The sequence below is a fragment of the Halichoeres trimaculatus genome, unplaced genomic scaffold (assembly GCF_033239565.1).
Source record: "Halichoeres trimaculatus isolate MK-OKI-2021-1 unplaced genomic scaffold, fHalTri1.1 fHalTri1_scaffold_2, whole genome shotgun sequence".
NCBI lineage: Eukaryota > Metazoa > Chordata > Actinopteri > Labriformes > Labridae > Halichoeres > Halichoeres trimaculatus.
In genome coordinates this window covers 7,143,488-7,159,909 of record NW_027437180.1, presented here as the reverse complement: position 1 = coordinate 7,159,909, position 16,422 = coordinate 7,143,488, and the positions used below count along the sequence as shown (strand labels likewise).

At 40.5% G+C, this 16,422-nt stretch overlaps 2 protein-coding genes across 2 annotated transcripts in view; one reads left to right on the top strand and one right to left on the bottom strand.

The window, feature by feature from the left end:
- Nucleotides 1-603: 603 nt before the first annotated feature.
- On the top strand, nucleotides 604-12,742 carry LOC141804006 (uncharacterized). Its single transcript, XM_074688196.1, has 11 exons — nucleotides 604-1,015; nucleotides 1,108-1,201; nucleotides 3,389-3,736; nucleotides 4,008-4,121; nucleotides 4,260-4,375; nucleotides 7,220-7,328; nucleotides 7,429-7,565; nucleotides 7,766-9,345; nucleotides 9,445-9,531; nucleotides 9,625-9,720; nucleotides 11,558-12,742. The coding sequence occupies exons 1-10, from the start codon at nucleotides 933-935 to the stop codon at nucleotides 9,708-9,710; spliced, it is 2,754 nt and encodes a 917-aa protein (XP_074544297.1). The 5' UTR covers nucleotides 604-932; the 3' UTR covers nucleotides 9,711-9,720; nucleotides 11,558-12,742.
- The window catches only part of LOC141804002 (integrin alpha-L), a 32,837-nt gene continuing 29,106 nt past the window's right edge, over nucleotides 12,692-16,422 (bottom strand). The window contains exon 31 of the mRNA XM_074688182.1: nucleotides 12,692-16,381. Within this exon, the coding sequence (XP_074544283.1) occupies nucleotides 16,145-16,381 (237 nt within the window). The 3' untranslated portion in view covers nucleotides 12,692-16,144. The remainder of the gene's footprint in view (nucleotides 16,382-16,422) is intronic.

Genomic DNA, 16,422 nt, shown 5'->3' with positions numbered 1-16,422 from the left:
GAATATGAAGCTCATTTCTCTCTGTTAAAAAAAAAAAAAGATTAGATGAAAAGTTAAAGAGAGAGGGAGAGAGCAGTTGTCAGCAATGTACTGCACTGTTCCTGAGGTACAGGTTATTTGCTGGGTACTTAGTCTTCCTCCTGCAGGCCATAACATGCTCATCAGGTTAAATGGCCACCTTAAAATGACTCTGAAAAGGATAAGCTGTTAAGATAATGCATGTTGAGCTTTATATAGAGGTCTGTAAATATATAAATAAATAAATAAAAATAAATAAATGAATAAGTGGCGAGTCATAATAATGATAACATCTCTCATAATTATGACTTAGTATCTCATTATAAGTATCTCTTAATCGTGAGAAACTATATTCTCTTTTTTTTTTTTTTGATAGTCTACTATTTATTTATTTATTTATTTGAATGCTGGTAGTGGGTTTCCATAGATTGAAGAGGTGATATGATAAGTATACCTCCACGAGCCATTTAAACTTGGCTTCCACTTCAGTCTTGTCCTTCACATCTTGGACTGTCTTAGTCCACACCAGTAGGTGGCAGTAATGCGGCTCTATGGTTTGTACACTGTCAGAAATATGACAGGAATGGAAGACGTCGTGACGTCAGATTCAAACCCGGAAGAAGAAGTGAACGATTGAGCGGCATAAACAGAGCCATGTGATTTAGATGACATGACAAAACTACTGCAGGACTAAGCCACAAAGAAACATTTATAAGATATACCATTGAGCTCTGCGTGAGCAACGCCAGAACTATGACCACGTAACGTTTTTGAATGTGGCAGCATCCTCAATGTCCAGGTTTAGTTGGACGTGTTGGTCTGAGAAAACACTTTCTGACGGTGTGCTGACGTCCCGGACAGTTATTTTCTTTCTACAAGAAGCAAAAGAAAAGTAACTGAAAATACTTTTAGAGATGGCTTTCACAAACCTGTTCACGAGACTGCCTGTTTTCGGAGAAAACATAAAGAGCCCTGTTCAACCAGCCTTTACAGACAGGTATCTGACCACAGATAACGACTTACCTTTACGTGAATAATCATATGTGTGCTTCTCATCTACAAATATTTATGTTTTTTTAATATTTATAGGAAAGAGACTGAAAATGGCAGCAGACCAGGAGACGGGGGTAGGAAAAACAGGAAGAGGAAAAACAATGGAAAACACACAGGCTCTTATGAAAAGGTGAGTCAAAGTTTTTATCAGTTGTTATATTATTATTATGTCTCAGGTGAAATCCTTCATCGCACATCCCTCCCATCTACCTGCCTCTAAACAGTATGACTTTTGATAGGAGAAGATGCAGAACATTGATTATCTCTTAAAACTGTAACCTGTAAGTGGACTGATCATGTTGGGCTGCAAGAATTTTATCCTCAAAGTTTACTTGTTGGAAGCAGGCAAAAATAGGGACGTATGAGCATGTGAATTGTGATAAGGATCAATCTGCTTGGATGACTGGGTCTGAGCTGCTTTAAACTGCTACTCCTGTGGGGTGTCCTGGTCTGGTCTGCAGAAGTCAGTCCCCTCCAAAAGGGGTTCAAGGAAAGAAAACCAGTTGGCTTGTGACAAGGCTCACTTACCTGTGTGAGGAGTGAAACCTGGCCTGTCTGTCTGCTCCAACAAAAGAGCTAGAAGTTCATGCTGGGTCTATGCAAAGGTGTCAGGATGCACTTGGAGTCACAGTTTATTGTCCTGGGCTGCAGACGTAAACAGTAAAACACAGGCAGTTATAATGTTATGGCTGATCAGTGAACATTCATATGCAGTAGGTTGTTACCATTGACTGTATGTAGAGTGGACAGTGTGGCTCAGCCATTTATCATTATACGGTTTTGAAGCCAAAATTCCTCTTTCACAGGCGCAGCCGTTGTAGCAGTTGTGCAGCCAGAGTCTGCGCAGTAGAGACTGTGAGGGATTCTGGGAGAATCTGAGCGGCGCCGGGTGACAAAATAATAGTTTGTTTTTTTCTTTCAAGAGTCTAATCACTTCTTGACTCTACCTCCTGACGTATTTTACAATCCCTGAAAAAAATACACAAGAACAGCAGCTGTCAATCATCGTTAAACGTGACGTAAAATCTCGTTTTTAACCTCTTATAACTACTGAAAACTAAACAAGGTAAAGCCAGAGCCCATGCCATCCAAAGAAAACATATAAACAGTATTTATAGGTACTGACAGGACAGTAAGTACAGTAAAGTCCAAGACTGGATTGAAGGTCAAAGTACAGTCCATAATACTGATTCCAGGAAGAAGAAGTCAGGATGTACATAATCAACGAGGCCTATTTTAAAACAATATTGGGGTTCCACACAGTGTAATATAAAAGCACAGTGAGTCAGGGTTTTTTTTCTTTTTTATGTTCAATGAAGGGTCCCAGATCTGTAGGGTCATGAATAGGACAGAGTGCATCGAATCTCTGCTAAATACAAGCAAGAAACTCTGCTATTTAGCCGGGTTTTAAGGGAGTGGCTGATTTCCTCTGTCCCTGAATTTCTCTCTGTGCTGTAACCAGGCCAAACTTTTCAGCTTGTTGCAGAGCGAATAAAAAGATCAAAAATAAGTTGTAGCAGCCCAACATAACAACAATGCAGAAGTCTTGAAGAGATTCCAGTACCATCGATACCACAGCCACAGATTTACCAGGGCTGGGAATCAGGAATACATCCCGTTTTGAACCAGAATCAAATTTCCAATACATGTGGAATCGCTTATGTATGTGCAGTTCAGTTCTACGTATTGGTTCCTGACAATGACATAATCACAATGAGACAAAAAAGTTCATTTTTAGAAGCTTTTGTTGATTTAAATTTAGATATTTCTTCAAACTTACTTTAAAAATGGACTTGGGACTCCATTTCCCATCATGCACTCATTGTATCAGATTCTTATCAAGCTCTTTGTGGCACGACTTTGTAGCTGACACACTTTTGAACATAAAAAAAGTAGATAGCAGCACTAATATTTTCTTTGCTGCTAACATCACTATAGCTTATTTTCTTATTTTTTTGTTGACTTTGGCAAGATGATGCTCTCACTACCTCTGCTCCCGTTGCCAGGGTGTTGTTGTTGTTGATGTTGATGTTGTTGTTGTGATATCTTTCAGAATATCTCAGTTTAATTCATTCTGGCAGCTCTGCTAGCAAGAGCTCTGAAACTGATCCTGAAGTTGAATCAGTGTCTGGCTGAAGGAGATTTTAGTAATAAACCAAAACAAAACAAAACATCACATGCTTTTTTTCATCTGAGTTTTTCTGTTGCAGTAAAGTCCAAACTCTGCTAACATGAATACCATAGACTTGTGTTTGCCAGAGGATTTTAAAAAATCCTTTTACTGAAATTGATTTACATGCACGTTATCTTTCTACAGAAACCACGCGTCCAAACCCAGACAACCAGAACTAATCGTGCCACGTCCTTCAGGGATGACAAGCACCAAGCCAAACACTCCCAGAGCTCTTTTTGTGAATACGCTGATGCTGGTTTCAGCAACAAAGTTTTACACAGACACATCCATAAAACTGACTGTGACAACGTGTCTCGCAAAGGTCATTGTACCAAAACTAAAAATGAGCAGAACGTAAACCAGAAACGAGAGCAGAAAAAGAAATGGGAGCCGCAGAGACATCAACAGAGGGATGGAAGGAGACGTGCATATGGAGGAGGAGGTGGGAGGCCTCGGAGAACAGGTGGAGAGGACAGGAAGAATAGAAATGAGGTAAGCACGAGAATTAGCTTTGTCTGTCAGGTTGAATATTATTCTTTGTTCATTTCCTGATTTGCTCTCTGATTTTTTTAAACTGTTTTTCATTAAAATACAGCAATTTGGCCAAAAATATTTGATTTCACAACAAATTTTTCCTAAATTTGAAATCTGCACAAAATTTTACCAACAAGTATTCCTTAGAGAGACACACCGCTTCTATAACTAAAAATTAGGTTAATAAAAATGTTTGTGAGTCTTTTTTGTTGTTTTCTCTTCCTCTTAGGACTCAAAAGAGAAACGCACGAGATTCATGACACAGGAGTTTAAGGACCAGAACGCCATCTCTGTGGGCGACCGCTTACTTTGTAGACACTTCCTGTGGGGAAAGTGCATCAAGGTGTGTTGTGTTTATCATGTGTAAAATGCTGTATATTATTTTAAAATGATGTGAAAACATCAGTGATGATTTAAAGTGTGTTGTAGATTAAGAAAGAAGTTAAACGGCGCTGTCCTTGTATTTCTCTCCTGTATGTAGGGTGATGAGTGCCAACTGGAACATGTTGAGGGCCACAACGATCTTGTGAAAGAATCTTGCAAATTTTACATCCAAGGAGCCTGCATAAAAGGAGAGAGCTGCCCCTACATGCACAATATCCTTTGGCTAAGAAAATAATAATGTAAATAACTTCCTGATATCGACTTATCTCTGTCTGCAGATGTATTTTTCTACTAACAGTTTAATGCCAAGTTTCAGCTCTGCATTGACAGACTGTGAAGAATCTGTATGAGGACTTAAAGGGCAACTCCAGTTTTTTGAAACCTGGACCTTAGTTATAGGTGTGTGCATGTTCATATACTCACTCAGACAAACATTGTGCAGCTCGGAGTCCTTCAGAAGTTATTTAGATCCAACCGATTTTAGCTGCACTTAGCGGGGGCCATGGCAAGGGAGCTTCAGCGCGGAACATAATCTCTGCAAAATCGCTCATTTCGGCTATATTTTTTCATCCATCACCAATGTTATCAGAAAGTCAGCTCGTCTACTGTCTTCAGGTGGGTCAGCTGACCCAGAGCTGACCTGGTAAACAAACGTTTGATGGTTGTCCTTACCGGTTTGAGCCTGAGTACACGGACCAGGAGCTCCATGAAAGAAGGATGCAGAGGGACAGAGACGAAGAGCTGGCTCGAGAACAACAAACAGGAGCATGTCCACGACTCAACGCGAACTGGTGGTGCGCTTGTGGACAGTGTTCGCCTATGGCAACAGAAGAGGAGTGTGTTTGTGATAACGATAGATAGCGATGGATGAAAAAATATAGCCGAAATGAGCGATTCTGCAGAGATTATGTTACACGCTGAAGCTCCCTTGCCGTGGCCCCTGCTAAGTGGAGCTAAAATCGGTTGGATCTAAATAACTTCTGAAGGACTCCGAGCTGCACAATGTTTGTCAGAGTGAGTATATGAGCATGCACACACCTATAAATAAGGTCCAGGTGTCAAAAAAACGGAGTTGCCCTTTAAACAATGAGAACCTTCGTTTACAAAAGTAGTTTTGTCCAATTATGTCACAGCAGGGTGTTTATGCAGGAAAAACAGCCTGTGTGAAGAGCAACAACAGATATAGCTCAATTCTTCAGTCCAGTACTGGATTGATTTACAGAGCGTTAAAGTCCCTTTGACAGCAACATGTCAGCCATCAAAGTTTAGCAGTGAGGAGCAAGATCTGTGTTTTTCCTCTGCTGAAAAGTATTTCTGTGGTTTATTTTGTTGTAATTATTGACACTGTAGCTCGACTGTCAAAAAGCAAAAGGACATTGAAGCAAAAAAGCTTAACAAGAGAGTGATAGAGCACAAGCTAAAACACGGGTTAAACTGTTTGTGATAATGTTTATTCCAACCCACAGTCAGCAGTTATTCTGCAGTGGTCTTTTCAAACTTGAGAGTCTATCAATAAAATGAAGAGTGAGGTTATGTTAGCTCTGCTTGGTGAGGTTGGAGTTGGTAGATGAGCTCTGGTAGGACATAACCAAGATTCACTAACGTTACACATTACTTGGAGCCAGAGGTCGCGTTAACAGATTATTCTCCATCTTTGATGGAATTTTTTGAGCTATGACAGAAAATCTAAAGGTTGCCGTCATTTTAACAGATTAGAAAACCCGAGAGCGATCCAGTCCATCACTTTCATTGTCGCACACAACCATTTATTAATCACATACCACTGGACTTCCTGTCCAGTGTGGTAGTGAAGCAGCAGAACAGGGCTTCAGCGTCCACTAAATCAAAACAGGCGCAAGAAGTCGGCTGTCTGAGGGAAAGACTAGTAATCTGATGGTGAGCTTCTCTGCTGCTCTCTCATTTCTTGATCTCTATTACGCCAAAATACACATCCACTTTAATTACATGTAATCCAGGAGAAACCAGACTTGACACCTGTCGTGTGAGCAGTTCTGAGTTTTTTTAGGTTAATCCAAAACAAAAAAGTGTGTCCTGAGTAGGTTTTTTTTTTTTTTTGCTTTACAAAGCGCTGGACAATAGGGTTGGCATTATTATTCATATTTTCTATCATTTGTCTATTGTTTTCTATTTCTACCCAATTAGCAATATACTGTAATTGCCCTGCATAATTAATACTACAAGCTGTATTTGAGTCACATTTGTGACTACATACTAAAATATAATTCATAACTAAAAGCTCTCATAATCAGTTTTTCAAATTGAGGAATCATTTCTTTCATTATGACAGAATTTTTATGCCATTCTCTGTCATAATGACAGACAATTCAAATATCCAGTGCAACGTCGCTCAGAGCACTTGGCTTTGGGAACACTAAACAGATAGTCTGCTTACCTTCTGGACACTAAACTACAAACTGAGTTTACAAAGTTTGATTGTTGTCACGTTTCACACAATAGTTCTATGTAACTACAAAAAATTAAATTACCTTGTTGCTTTACATCCTGGAAAAAGTTGTCTTGAACAAAAAAAAATGTCAAAAAGAAGATCTGACCTTCATTCCTTCTCTTCAAAACGAATGACAGTGGGTGCTGGTGTTCATGGGAAATGGAGTCTTGATCTTGGAAAAACACAAGGTTTTCCAGATAGTCCTCACAGAACCTTTACAGACTTCTCTCAAATATTTCTAATCTTAGCATTTTACAAAACTGCTTCATGATGTAATTTCCTCAATTTCCAGTCCCTTTGAAGTGGGCAGATGACACAGAATTCTGTGGAGTTTCAGAGCGTCCACTGCTGAAGTAAGCAAGAGTGAGGTTTATGTGTAGTTGAAACCAGTGAACATTTGTTACTCTGGGGGATGTGGTAACCCAAGAGATAAACACTGCAAAGGAGGAGAAGTATCAGCTGGAAGTATTTGAACTTCAAATACCAGCTTCAACCAGAATCAGAAGTTTTCTTAAACAGCGATTAAAGATGTCTATTGATGTGTTCCTAGGTTTTTTTAATATCCAAAGTTTCCTTTACTCAGCTTCACAGTCCTTCCCTTGTAAGTTCTTCCACAGAAAAGGAAAGTGTAACCAAGGAGAAAGCTGCAGGTTCTCCCACGAGCCGCTCAATGAGCTGACAAACAAACTGCTGGATGAGGTGGGTTTGTTATCAGCCCTGATCTGAAACTGTTATTAAAATGTTTCATATGCACTCCTGTGAGCTGGAAATAAACAAATGTCCTTTCTGACTCTTGCAGGCACTACAGCGGGAAAATGAGCTCATTGAACTTTCAAAGAAAGCGGCGCAAGAGTCGTCAGAGCAGCCCGTGAACTCAGAGCAGTCAGAAAACACAGAGGCCACGAAAACCTCTGATGTAGTTTTTCAACCACTAAGGTATTAACATCAAATTTTTTAACCTACACTACAAACACTGAAATTGAAGAAATTCACCTGAAGAGACAAAAATAGCTTTTAAAGACTGAAATAATCTGCCAATGGTGGAGTCTTTAAAGACATCTGTTGAATTTACAGCCCTGTCAGCTAGAGTTCCTCCTTGTTTGGATTGACCCTCATCTTTTATTTGTATTTTTCAGGCCAAACTTTTATCAAAGTGTTGAGATAAAAGCTGAAGAAAAAGCTCCGTCACCTCAAATAGAAGAAGTGACTGAAAACTCAGAGGAAGCTGTAACGCCACATGCTGCCCAGCCTCACAGCGCTCCGTCAGAAAACCTCAACCAGAAGGAGCCAGTTTGTTACTCAGTGGAAGCGGTGCTGGGACCTCAACTATCCAAACCTCTCCTGAGTTTCTCCATAGCTCCAAAAGGTCAAGACCCTGCTCCTCTCCGTTCCTCTGATAGTCCCCCAGCCTCGACCTCGAACAAAAACCACGCTCCATACTCTGTTGAGGCTGTTCTGAAGTCGTTTAAATCAGTGGAAACACCTCCACCTCCGACTTCACAAACTGTATCCTGTTCCCATAAAGCCGGCTCTAAGGGAATCTCTCATTCAAGCTCAGAAACACAAAATGAAAAGAGTTTTTATTCAGCTGAAGGAAACAGATTCCAGAAATTGTTCCAGAGTCTTCCATCCCTGCAAACACCATCCAACCTGACGTCAAACAGCTGCTCTGATCTGACTCTGCCTTCAGGGGGACTCAGGAGGCAAGTTGGGAATATGCAGGAATCCCCGAAGCCTGAAGTCAGGTCTGAGCAGTCAGATACTCAGGAGTCAGACATCGGAGAAAGTAGAAATCTGCACATGGATATTAAACACTCTGTTGACTCCAATGGTGAAGGTGTTGATCACTTTGGAGCTCACAAACACAAAACTGTTTCCTCAAATTCCTCTAGTCAGACATCTTCTCCCTCTGCGCCAAAGCCACATCTCTCTGTCATGGCGCCTGCCTTCCGCGCTCCTATCAAACCCTTCACTCCATCATCAGATTCCTCAAAGTTTAAAGGTAAAAATACTGTTCCTACTGCGCCCATCTCCATCCCAATGAAGTCCAGTGATCCTGCAGACTTTGCCAGTTTTCCCACATTGAAACAACCCAAAGACACTGCAACTGACTGCAGCAGTAAAAAGGCAGATGGTCACTTAGCAGGTGGATGTAAACTGAAGACGTCTTTCCACAGCCTCTTTGCAAAACCACTCACTGACTCTCTGCAGCGCAAAGATGCTTTACAGACGTCCCTTTGTCCTCAAGGCTCAAAGCAATCATCATGTCCTGCTCCAGAAGGATTTAGAGCGAATTCTCTTAAAACTGCTGTTCAACCTGACAAACCTCCTGCCAGGTCCTTCGTCAGCCTTTTTGCAGCTCCTCTCTCAAGTCTGCAGCCTCAAGGAGATCATTCAAGGACTCTCTCTGCTTCACAAAAGCCAATCCGGAGAGTTGAAGCAGCACCTCGTTTTTCAGACTCCGAACAAAGAGCAGGAAATTTACAGACTCAAAGACCGGAGAAGGCTGATGTTCAGACCCCTCTCGGAGTCAAAGGAGTCTGTCCTGTGCCAACATCTGCTCTTTTCTCTCCTGATTCTGAGTGCACAGATGAGATAACTGATCGATCCTGTAGTCCTGTCTCTGCTTCTCCCTGTGAGGGCTCAGCTCCTCGTGTTATCACTGAAACTACAACCCACACTGATCTCTCTCTGTCTAAAATCACATCCTGTAAAGGTAAGGAGCCATGACACAAACTGTGAGGAAAAACACATCTTAAAGCTGGTTTGAACTTTATTTTAAATGCCCTTTTCATTCTGTTGTTTTTTTCTTTAGAAGTTGCCGGAAAATCAATTCTGAGGACACTGTTTCAGCGCTTAGGCCCCTACAAACAGGATGTGGAGCAGCAGGATCCAGATCAGGGTAAAGTCTCCCCAGCTGGTCACTTCTGTCTCATAACTCTACACTAAACGAGTCATCAACATCACACTGATAATCTTTACATTTTTTTCCCAGAAATTCAAAAGGAGGCTGACATCAGTACAAGGCGTGTTTTTGAGAATCAAGAGCCGACGAGTAGAAAACGAAGGCAGAAGAAGTGAGAAACAGAAGGTGGGCAGATAATGAAGAGCATGTGAGCTGAGTGGCTCTAGGCGGCTCTGCTTAGTATTGATCTTATTCAGGTCTCACCTGGCACAACTCAAACGGCTCATCAGTTTGCATCAAAGAGAAAAAAAAACTGGCATTGAACCGGCAAACATCAGACTTTTTCCTCATTTTCACTAAGAAGGATAAGAAATGCATTTGCATGACTTCCATACTTACTTACCTTATTTTAGTTCAGGCACAGTACTAATACATTAAACCAGATAAACTTCTGATGTTATCTGAAGTAACAGACTAACCAGACTTTTTTAACATTTGCAACTAAATTCTACGGTGGCTGGTGGGTGTCAGACGATTTGCAAAAGCCACGACACGGAAGCAAATGGTAAAATGTGAACAGTCTTTTATCCCAACAGGGACAGAAAAGTTCTGAAAATAAAACATCATTTACATTTTAAATTTTATGTAAGATGAGTATAGCTCTAATGGTAACGTTATGTCATGACTGATCCATAAAGCTTAGTATAAGATGACACATCAATAGTAAATGCTAAAAAATGAAAAATTGAATACTGTATTTTATTTATATTTTATTTCCTGAATTTCCCCTCGGGGATAAATAAAGTATTCTCTGTTCTATTCTATTCTATTCTATTCTATTTCCAACTTGCAAAAAGAAAATGAAAACCAAACAGAAATAGTCATCATAGACAACATGTGCCTACAAAAAGCAAAAACAATCTGGATTAGACCCGTATGAAGTTATGTTTATGATAGCTGAAGCTAAAAAAAAAAAGAAGAAAACAATGTTTGTCTTAATTTCACAACCTTTCTGTGTCCAATAGGATAACATTCTGTGGGAAAAATGCTAAAGGTTGAGCTCTTCTGTTGTGACTCTACCTCCTTTGGGTTGTGGCTTTTGCAAATCATCTGTAAAAGGGGTTGTGGATGACCTTAAAGGTTAACAGGAGGAGTTTGAATTCAATCCTATGCTTGACCAGTGGAGCCGCTGCAGGATGGGGGTGATGTGATGGTGGGAATGGTGGGAGGGGGTTCTGGTGATGATGCGGGCAGCTGAATTCTGGACCAGTTAAAGTTTATGGAGTGACTTCTGGAGGAGACCAAAGAGGAGTGAATTACAGAAATCTAGGCGGGAGGGGACAAGGCTGTGAACAAGAATGGAGGTGCTATGAGACGTGAGGGAAGGGCAAAGACGGTTAATATTTCGGAGGTAGAAGTAAGCGGACCGGGCAGCTCTAATCCTGTATATTTATGAGTTAATGCTCACAGATTCACAACATTAATTCTCAAAGGTGTATTTTTCTTGTTAAAACAGTAGACACAGGTCTCATGTCACTCAGATTCTGGACCCTTGCTGTGGACTAGTATTACACACAGGTGGGAGTACTACATAACTCAAGGGACGTTAGAATTAATACAAAAGTTTTGCCCTCATGGGTTCTACATCTTGTAGCAGGACAGTGTGTGGTATGTATGACTCACTAAGATAATTAACATTTAATCACCAACAGTGACATTTTCATAGGTCACTCGTGGGATTTCAAAGATACAAGTGGAAATTTAGTCGGTTAGGAAAGAGGAATATGCTCAACATGACCTCTGTCAGACAGATGGAGAAGCACAGAGTGGTCAAACTATGAAAAAAGCTGATGATGTTATCATTTTCTTCATGTCCTTCAAAGGCAGGGCAGACCAGCAGTCAGGACTGTGTATTTCTTTAGAGTGAGTTTTTTTTGCTTGTTGCAGCAGCTCTCCTGTTGTGTGGCTAAATGAATCCTCAGGTTTATGACGACTCTGTCATTGTTTGTAATCTGCTCCTCAGATCCTGGAGACCTGCAGAGAAGCAGCACCGTATTCACCTCCTCAGGAGCAGCAGGTGTGTCAACAATCAGAGGTCCCAGCATGTCCGAGCTGCCGGTGAGGGGCTCTGCTGCGTACAGTCCACTGTTTAAAGCACTGATGCAGCATCACATTGAGTAGAGACTGAAACCCACATTAGACAAAGAACAGTGTGTATGTGAGAATCATGGCTGCCACACCATGGACACCATGGTCACTTTGGACTAACTTTGGAGAGATTAAGTGTAAAATCAAAGGAGTGATCAGATAAACGTTTCCTTAAGGTGACAGTTTGACTGTTCTCTGGATTTTATCATGTGAAAGACTCAACTTCTTTTTTAATAATCATGAAAGTTAAATTATTTTAGATATGTTGCCAATTTTTTGCCATCAGAGATAAATTAAAGTGCCTCATTTCTGATTAGTTTGCATCATTAAAAAAGAACAAAGCGAAATCTAAAGTCTGAATTAAGTCTTTGCAGTCTGGAAGGATGTAAAGCAAACTCTACCTTCCTTGTATTATCAGCTTGTCTCTGAATTAGTTCCTCTGATTTCAGCTTGGTTTTCAGCCAGTACATCAGAAACTTATTATGAACTTTTCTTGAGTTTTTATAGCCTCCTGACGCTAACTGTGCTGTAACTGCTATTAAAGACCAAATGACACCTACAAAAAAACTTTGCTTGTCAAGTTTCTTGAAAATTAAAGATTGATTTTTTTAATACAAGAAAGAAAATTTCTTACCTTCCCTTTTCTTACATGAAATTTTTTTACTCTTTACAAGCAATTCAGTTTTCATTTAGTCTCTGGGTTTTTCAGGTGAATGTGGCCCATATTAAGTCTAAAAGACATTTTTACTAAAAATAAGAGACAGTTGCAATGCTCAGTTTTTTCCAGTGTTGTCACAACGGCTGCTTTGCTTTTGTAGGTAGTTGTATTTAGAAGACTTAATGTGCTACTAAAATGTTAAATTAGAATCTTTTGAAGGATTCAGAAGTATCAGGACCACAGTATCTATTGAATGTTATTTAACATGAGTGATAACACTTCGCCGTGGTAGTGTGAAAGTTGAAGCTGTAAGAAATGACTCAACTCATTGTTTCCTTTTGATTCCCTCTATTCTTCTGTATTTTTGTACATAACAGGAAATACAACTATGACAACCTCATTTCATCTATATGACACTTAAAAACATGCATACCCCATGAATACAAATAAATGGTTTATATTTAAAAAAGCTCCTGCTACAATTTGATGGCTTCATAACATGAGCAAGCAACAAGCAAAATGATTCTTCCAAAAAGTAAACAAGGTGTTGTGCTATAACTGAGTCCTTGGCATTAACTTTTTCACATATAATACAAATTTATACAATGTCTAAAATATATAAACTCTAACATCTAGCTTGAGGTCTTACACACCACACTTAAAGAGAAAACACTATCCCCCCCATCCTGTCCCCTTGAATAACAGCACATGAGCAAAATAAAATGCATTTCTTTCTGAGATACCATCTTCATTTATTTCTATAGAGATGTTTAAAGACTACTACACCTTTCCCCTCTTACTTAAGTCACATCATTCATTTATGATAACACTGGTGTCAGAGTTCAATCAGCATTATGATTTTTTACAGTTTCTTAAACTGATCATGTTGCACGCTTAAAAACAAACCAAATGATTTAACCTTGATTTACAACAACAACAACAACAAAAAACAAATAAAACACAGGAATAATATGAACTCTATGCACAAGAATGCTTACATTTAAACATGACACAGTGTGGGTATCTGATCAAAAGTTACAGTACATTACAATAAAAACTATACATTTTTCTATAATATAACAGTCTGACTGACACAGTGAAGTCCTGAAGCTTTCCAACGATGGACAAGAATCCAGAGCAGACAGTCTGAGTCCTGGATGGCATCTGGATGATACTTCCAACCCAGCTGGAAATTTGACCACTAGTTATTACGTGATACGCCTTATCTTTGGCACAGGTTGCCATGAAACTGACTACATCCGTGGTTGCTTCTTTAAGGAAAGAGTAAAATGCCTGGATTGAAAGCTCTGTTGGCTAAAGCTGCCTCTGCTGTGCTGTGTGAACTGGATTAGCAGAGCAGAGGAGGAAAGGTATTTGAGCTTGTGTTTTAAGAAGAACACTCAGTAAAGAAACTACCTAAGTCTAAATATAACCAAACCTGAAGACAGGTTGGCAGCAATAGTCCAAATGTTACCAAGTCTCCTGTCACTGTTGTTTCATTAAGTTAGGCTAATGAGACTTAACTGTTAGCTCTGGCCTCCATATTAGCTCTCACCATCTCTCATATCCATCAGCAGAACACCCTGATAAACGTCTCATCCCAATCAGTATTGACACTTTCAATGCACCCAGGCTCTAAATTACCTTTGCTAACTTTAGCCAACCCCAACCCCTAAACCCAGTAAAAAGTTGAGGAGTCTGTAACATGAAGTTAGAAAGAAAGAAGACATGGAAAAGACAGTTAGAACAACTGGTCTAGACCCAAACTCATCTCTGTTGGACTCTGCCTCCTGAGAGGCCCTCAACTTGTGATATTTCTCCCCATCCAGATCCACTGACTCCTCTGACTGCTTCTTTTGTTGTGTCTTTTTTTCATAAATTCTATCCAAGCACTTGCAGCAATGTGGTTGTCCTCAATGACCCACAACTTCTTTTTTTCTACATTCTCCCAATTTAACACTTGTCCTTGCTGAGCTTGAGCCACTTTCTTTGTACACATTTGTACTTCCTCTTTTCGATGTATCTGCCCCTTTCTTTCTTTAGGACTCACCTTGTTCCACACTAGCCCCCTTAAACTAAGCTCAGCCCCCATAACCCTGCTGCACATCCCTACAACCTACTTACTACTGTGTCTTTGCTCCCAGCTACTAACAACTCTATCTGACCTTCAGTCACTGAAAACCTATACTGAGCTGTTTATCAGTAACTGACAGTGCCACACTACTGAGACAAAGAGAAACTCCTAACCACTTCCTAATGTGTGAATTAACCAACCTCTCCATCCTTTCAAACTTGAGATGGAAACATCATAAACTGAACGTGGCCGCATCAGGCAGGAAATAAACCGACCTACAAACACCAAAGCTTCAACCTGCCTTTGAGTCCAAACGTCTCTATTTTTTCTATCCCCTCTGCAACATCTTTCCTAAGCTGTCCTGTCAAGTCAGGTCTTCACTACACCACCTACCCAAACTCTTCACTCAGTGCATCTGCATGCAACTTAAGAAATTAGACTATGAGCTTGGTCAGCACAAGATTGGACTATCAAAATGCACGTAAACAGTTTAGTCAGACCCAGAATGGACTTAGCATAGCTCAACTGACACACCGAGATGATGGGGTAATTAATAATTGCTATCTGACTGCATTTGCATTCAGCAGGTTTGGGCTAACCTCAGAGACTAAGTAGGAAGTAGATGACCACAATAGATAAGGTTGCTGTGCTCCAACACAACACACAAACACCATGTAACTGAATTAACACACAAAGTATGCAAAAAACATGAAGAGCTACAGTTGCATCCCTCCCGGCCATTGTTGTCACGGTGTTGCTTTCTCTTTAGCTGAACAGTAATTAGTTCAAGCGCACAACTTCGCTTGGAAAGGACACTGAGCCACCTATCATAGTACAGTAAGATGTTCTTTTGGGTTTATTTGAACTTTTTAAAAATCTTTTCAGTTCTCTTTGTATTTGGAGCCTGTCATTCCTTTTAAGTCTCTTTTGTTGGCCATTGACAACAAACTGGTTGCGTTTGCAGTTTTTTTTCTTTTCTTTGCTCCTGTGTGTCTGTTTACACACAAGATTCACCTGCTAGCAGCCTGTAGTTTATCGATGCTAACCGTTGCTGGGACTGGTGTTCCCTGCAAGCTGAGGAGAGGGAGGCAAGGATGACATGCTAGTGCTGCTTCTTGAGCTATGAAGAGACGACTTCAACCTGTCCTTCCTTCCAGCGTTATGAGGAATGTAAGATCTGTCTCCAATGAGATGGATGAGAAAGCAATGCTAGCACAGCCCCAGAAGGTATACCAGAGGCCAGAGTAGCATCATGCTCTTCACAAACATGGCTAATGGAGCTAACACACATTGGAAGGATTTCATCTTCTGTGAGCAGACAGGATACAGGGGAGTGAGACTGAACAGACTGGTGAAGAGGGTCAGATCAGTCCTGGACCCAATGGAGGTGGAGGTGGAGGTGGAGGTGGAGGCCAACTGGAAAAGGACCGCCAAGCTGTCCTCTCTGTTGTTGTTTTTTTTAAATTCTAGTTGACACTTATATTTTTCTATCTACAAATAAATGAATGTTTTGCACTAAATGCTAGTTTAATTAAATATATATTCTATTTTATCCTATTAATGATTGAGCTTTGACCTTAGTCAGGCTGCTGCATGCATGTACACTTACTGACTAACTCTTCTAGTTAGTTGAGTTTAACTCGCTGCCTGTCCAGTTAAAGGACAGGCAGATAGTCAGGCTTTTGTTCATTACCATCAAGAATTGCCTTGATGTTGAGGACTGCTTCAGGTCAGGCCTCAGTCTCTGGCTGACTGCCTGTGCCATTGGTTGGGGGAGGGGTTAATTTGTTTGGTTCATCACCATCAAGAAGCTTCTTTTCCTCAAGAGGTTGCTCAGATTTGGCCTCAGTCTCTGGCATGCCGCCTGTGCCGTTGGTGGGTTGAGGGTTGAACCCAGCTGCTGAGTCAGCCAGGAGAGCATCTTCTGCTTGATAATCCTCAAGTGTTTTTCTCTTAAAGCAACCCAACTGGAAAAGAAACAAAGACAAGTACAAAGACATTTTGACCA

Bases quoted from the DNA above. Each gene is read 5' to 3' on its own strand.
- LOC141804006 (XM_074688196.1), top strand. From the start codon at position 933: ATGGCTTTCACAAACCTGTTCACGAGACTGCCTGTTTTCGGAGAAAAC. The intron at 1,016-1,107 runs GTATCTGACCAC...TAATATTTATAG, and splicing joins CAACCAGCCTTTACAGACAG to GAAAGAGACTGAAAATGGCA. The intron at 9,346-9,444 runs GTAAGGAGCCAT...TTTTTTCTTTAG, and splicing joins TAAAATCACATCCTGTAAAG to AAGTTGCCGGAAAATCAATT.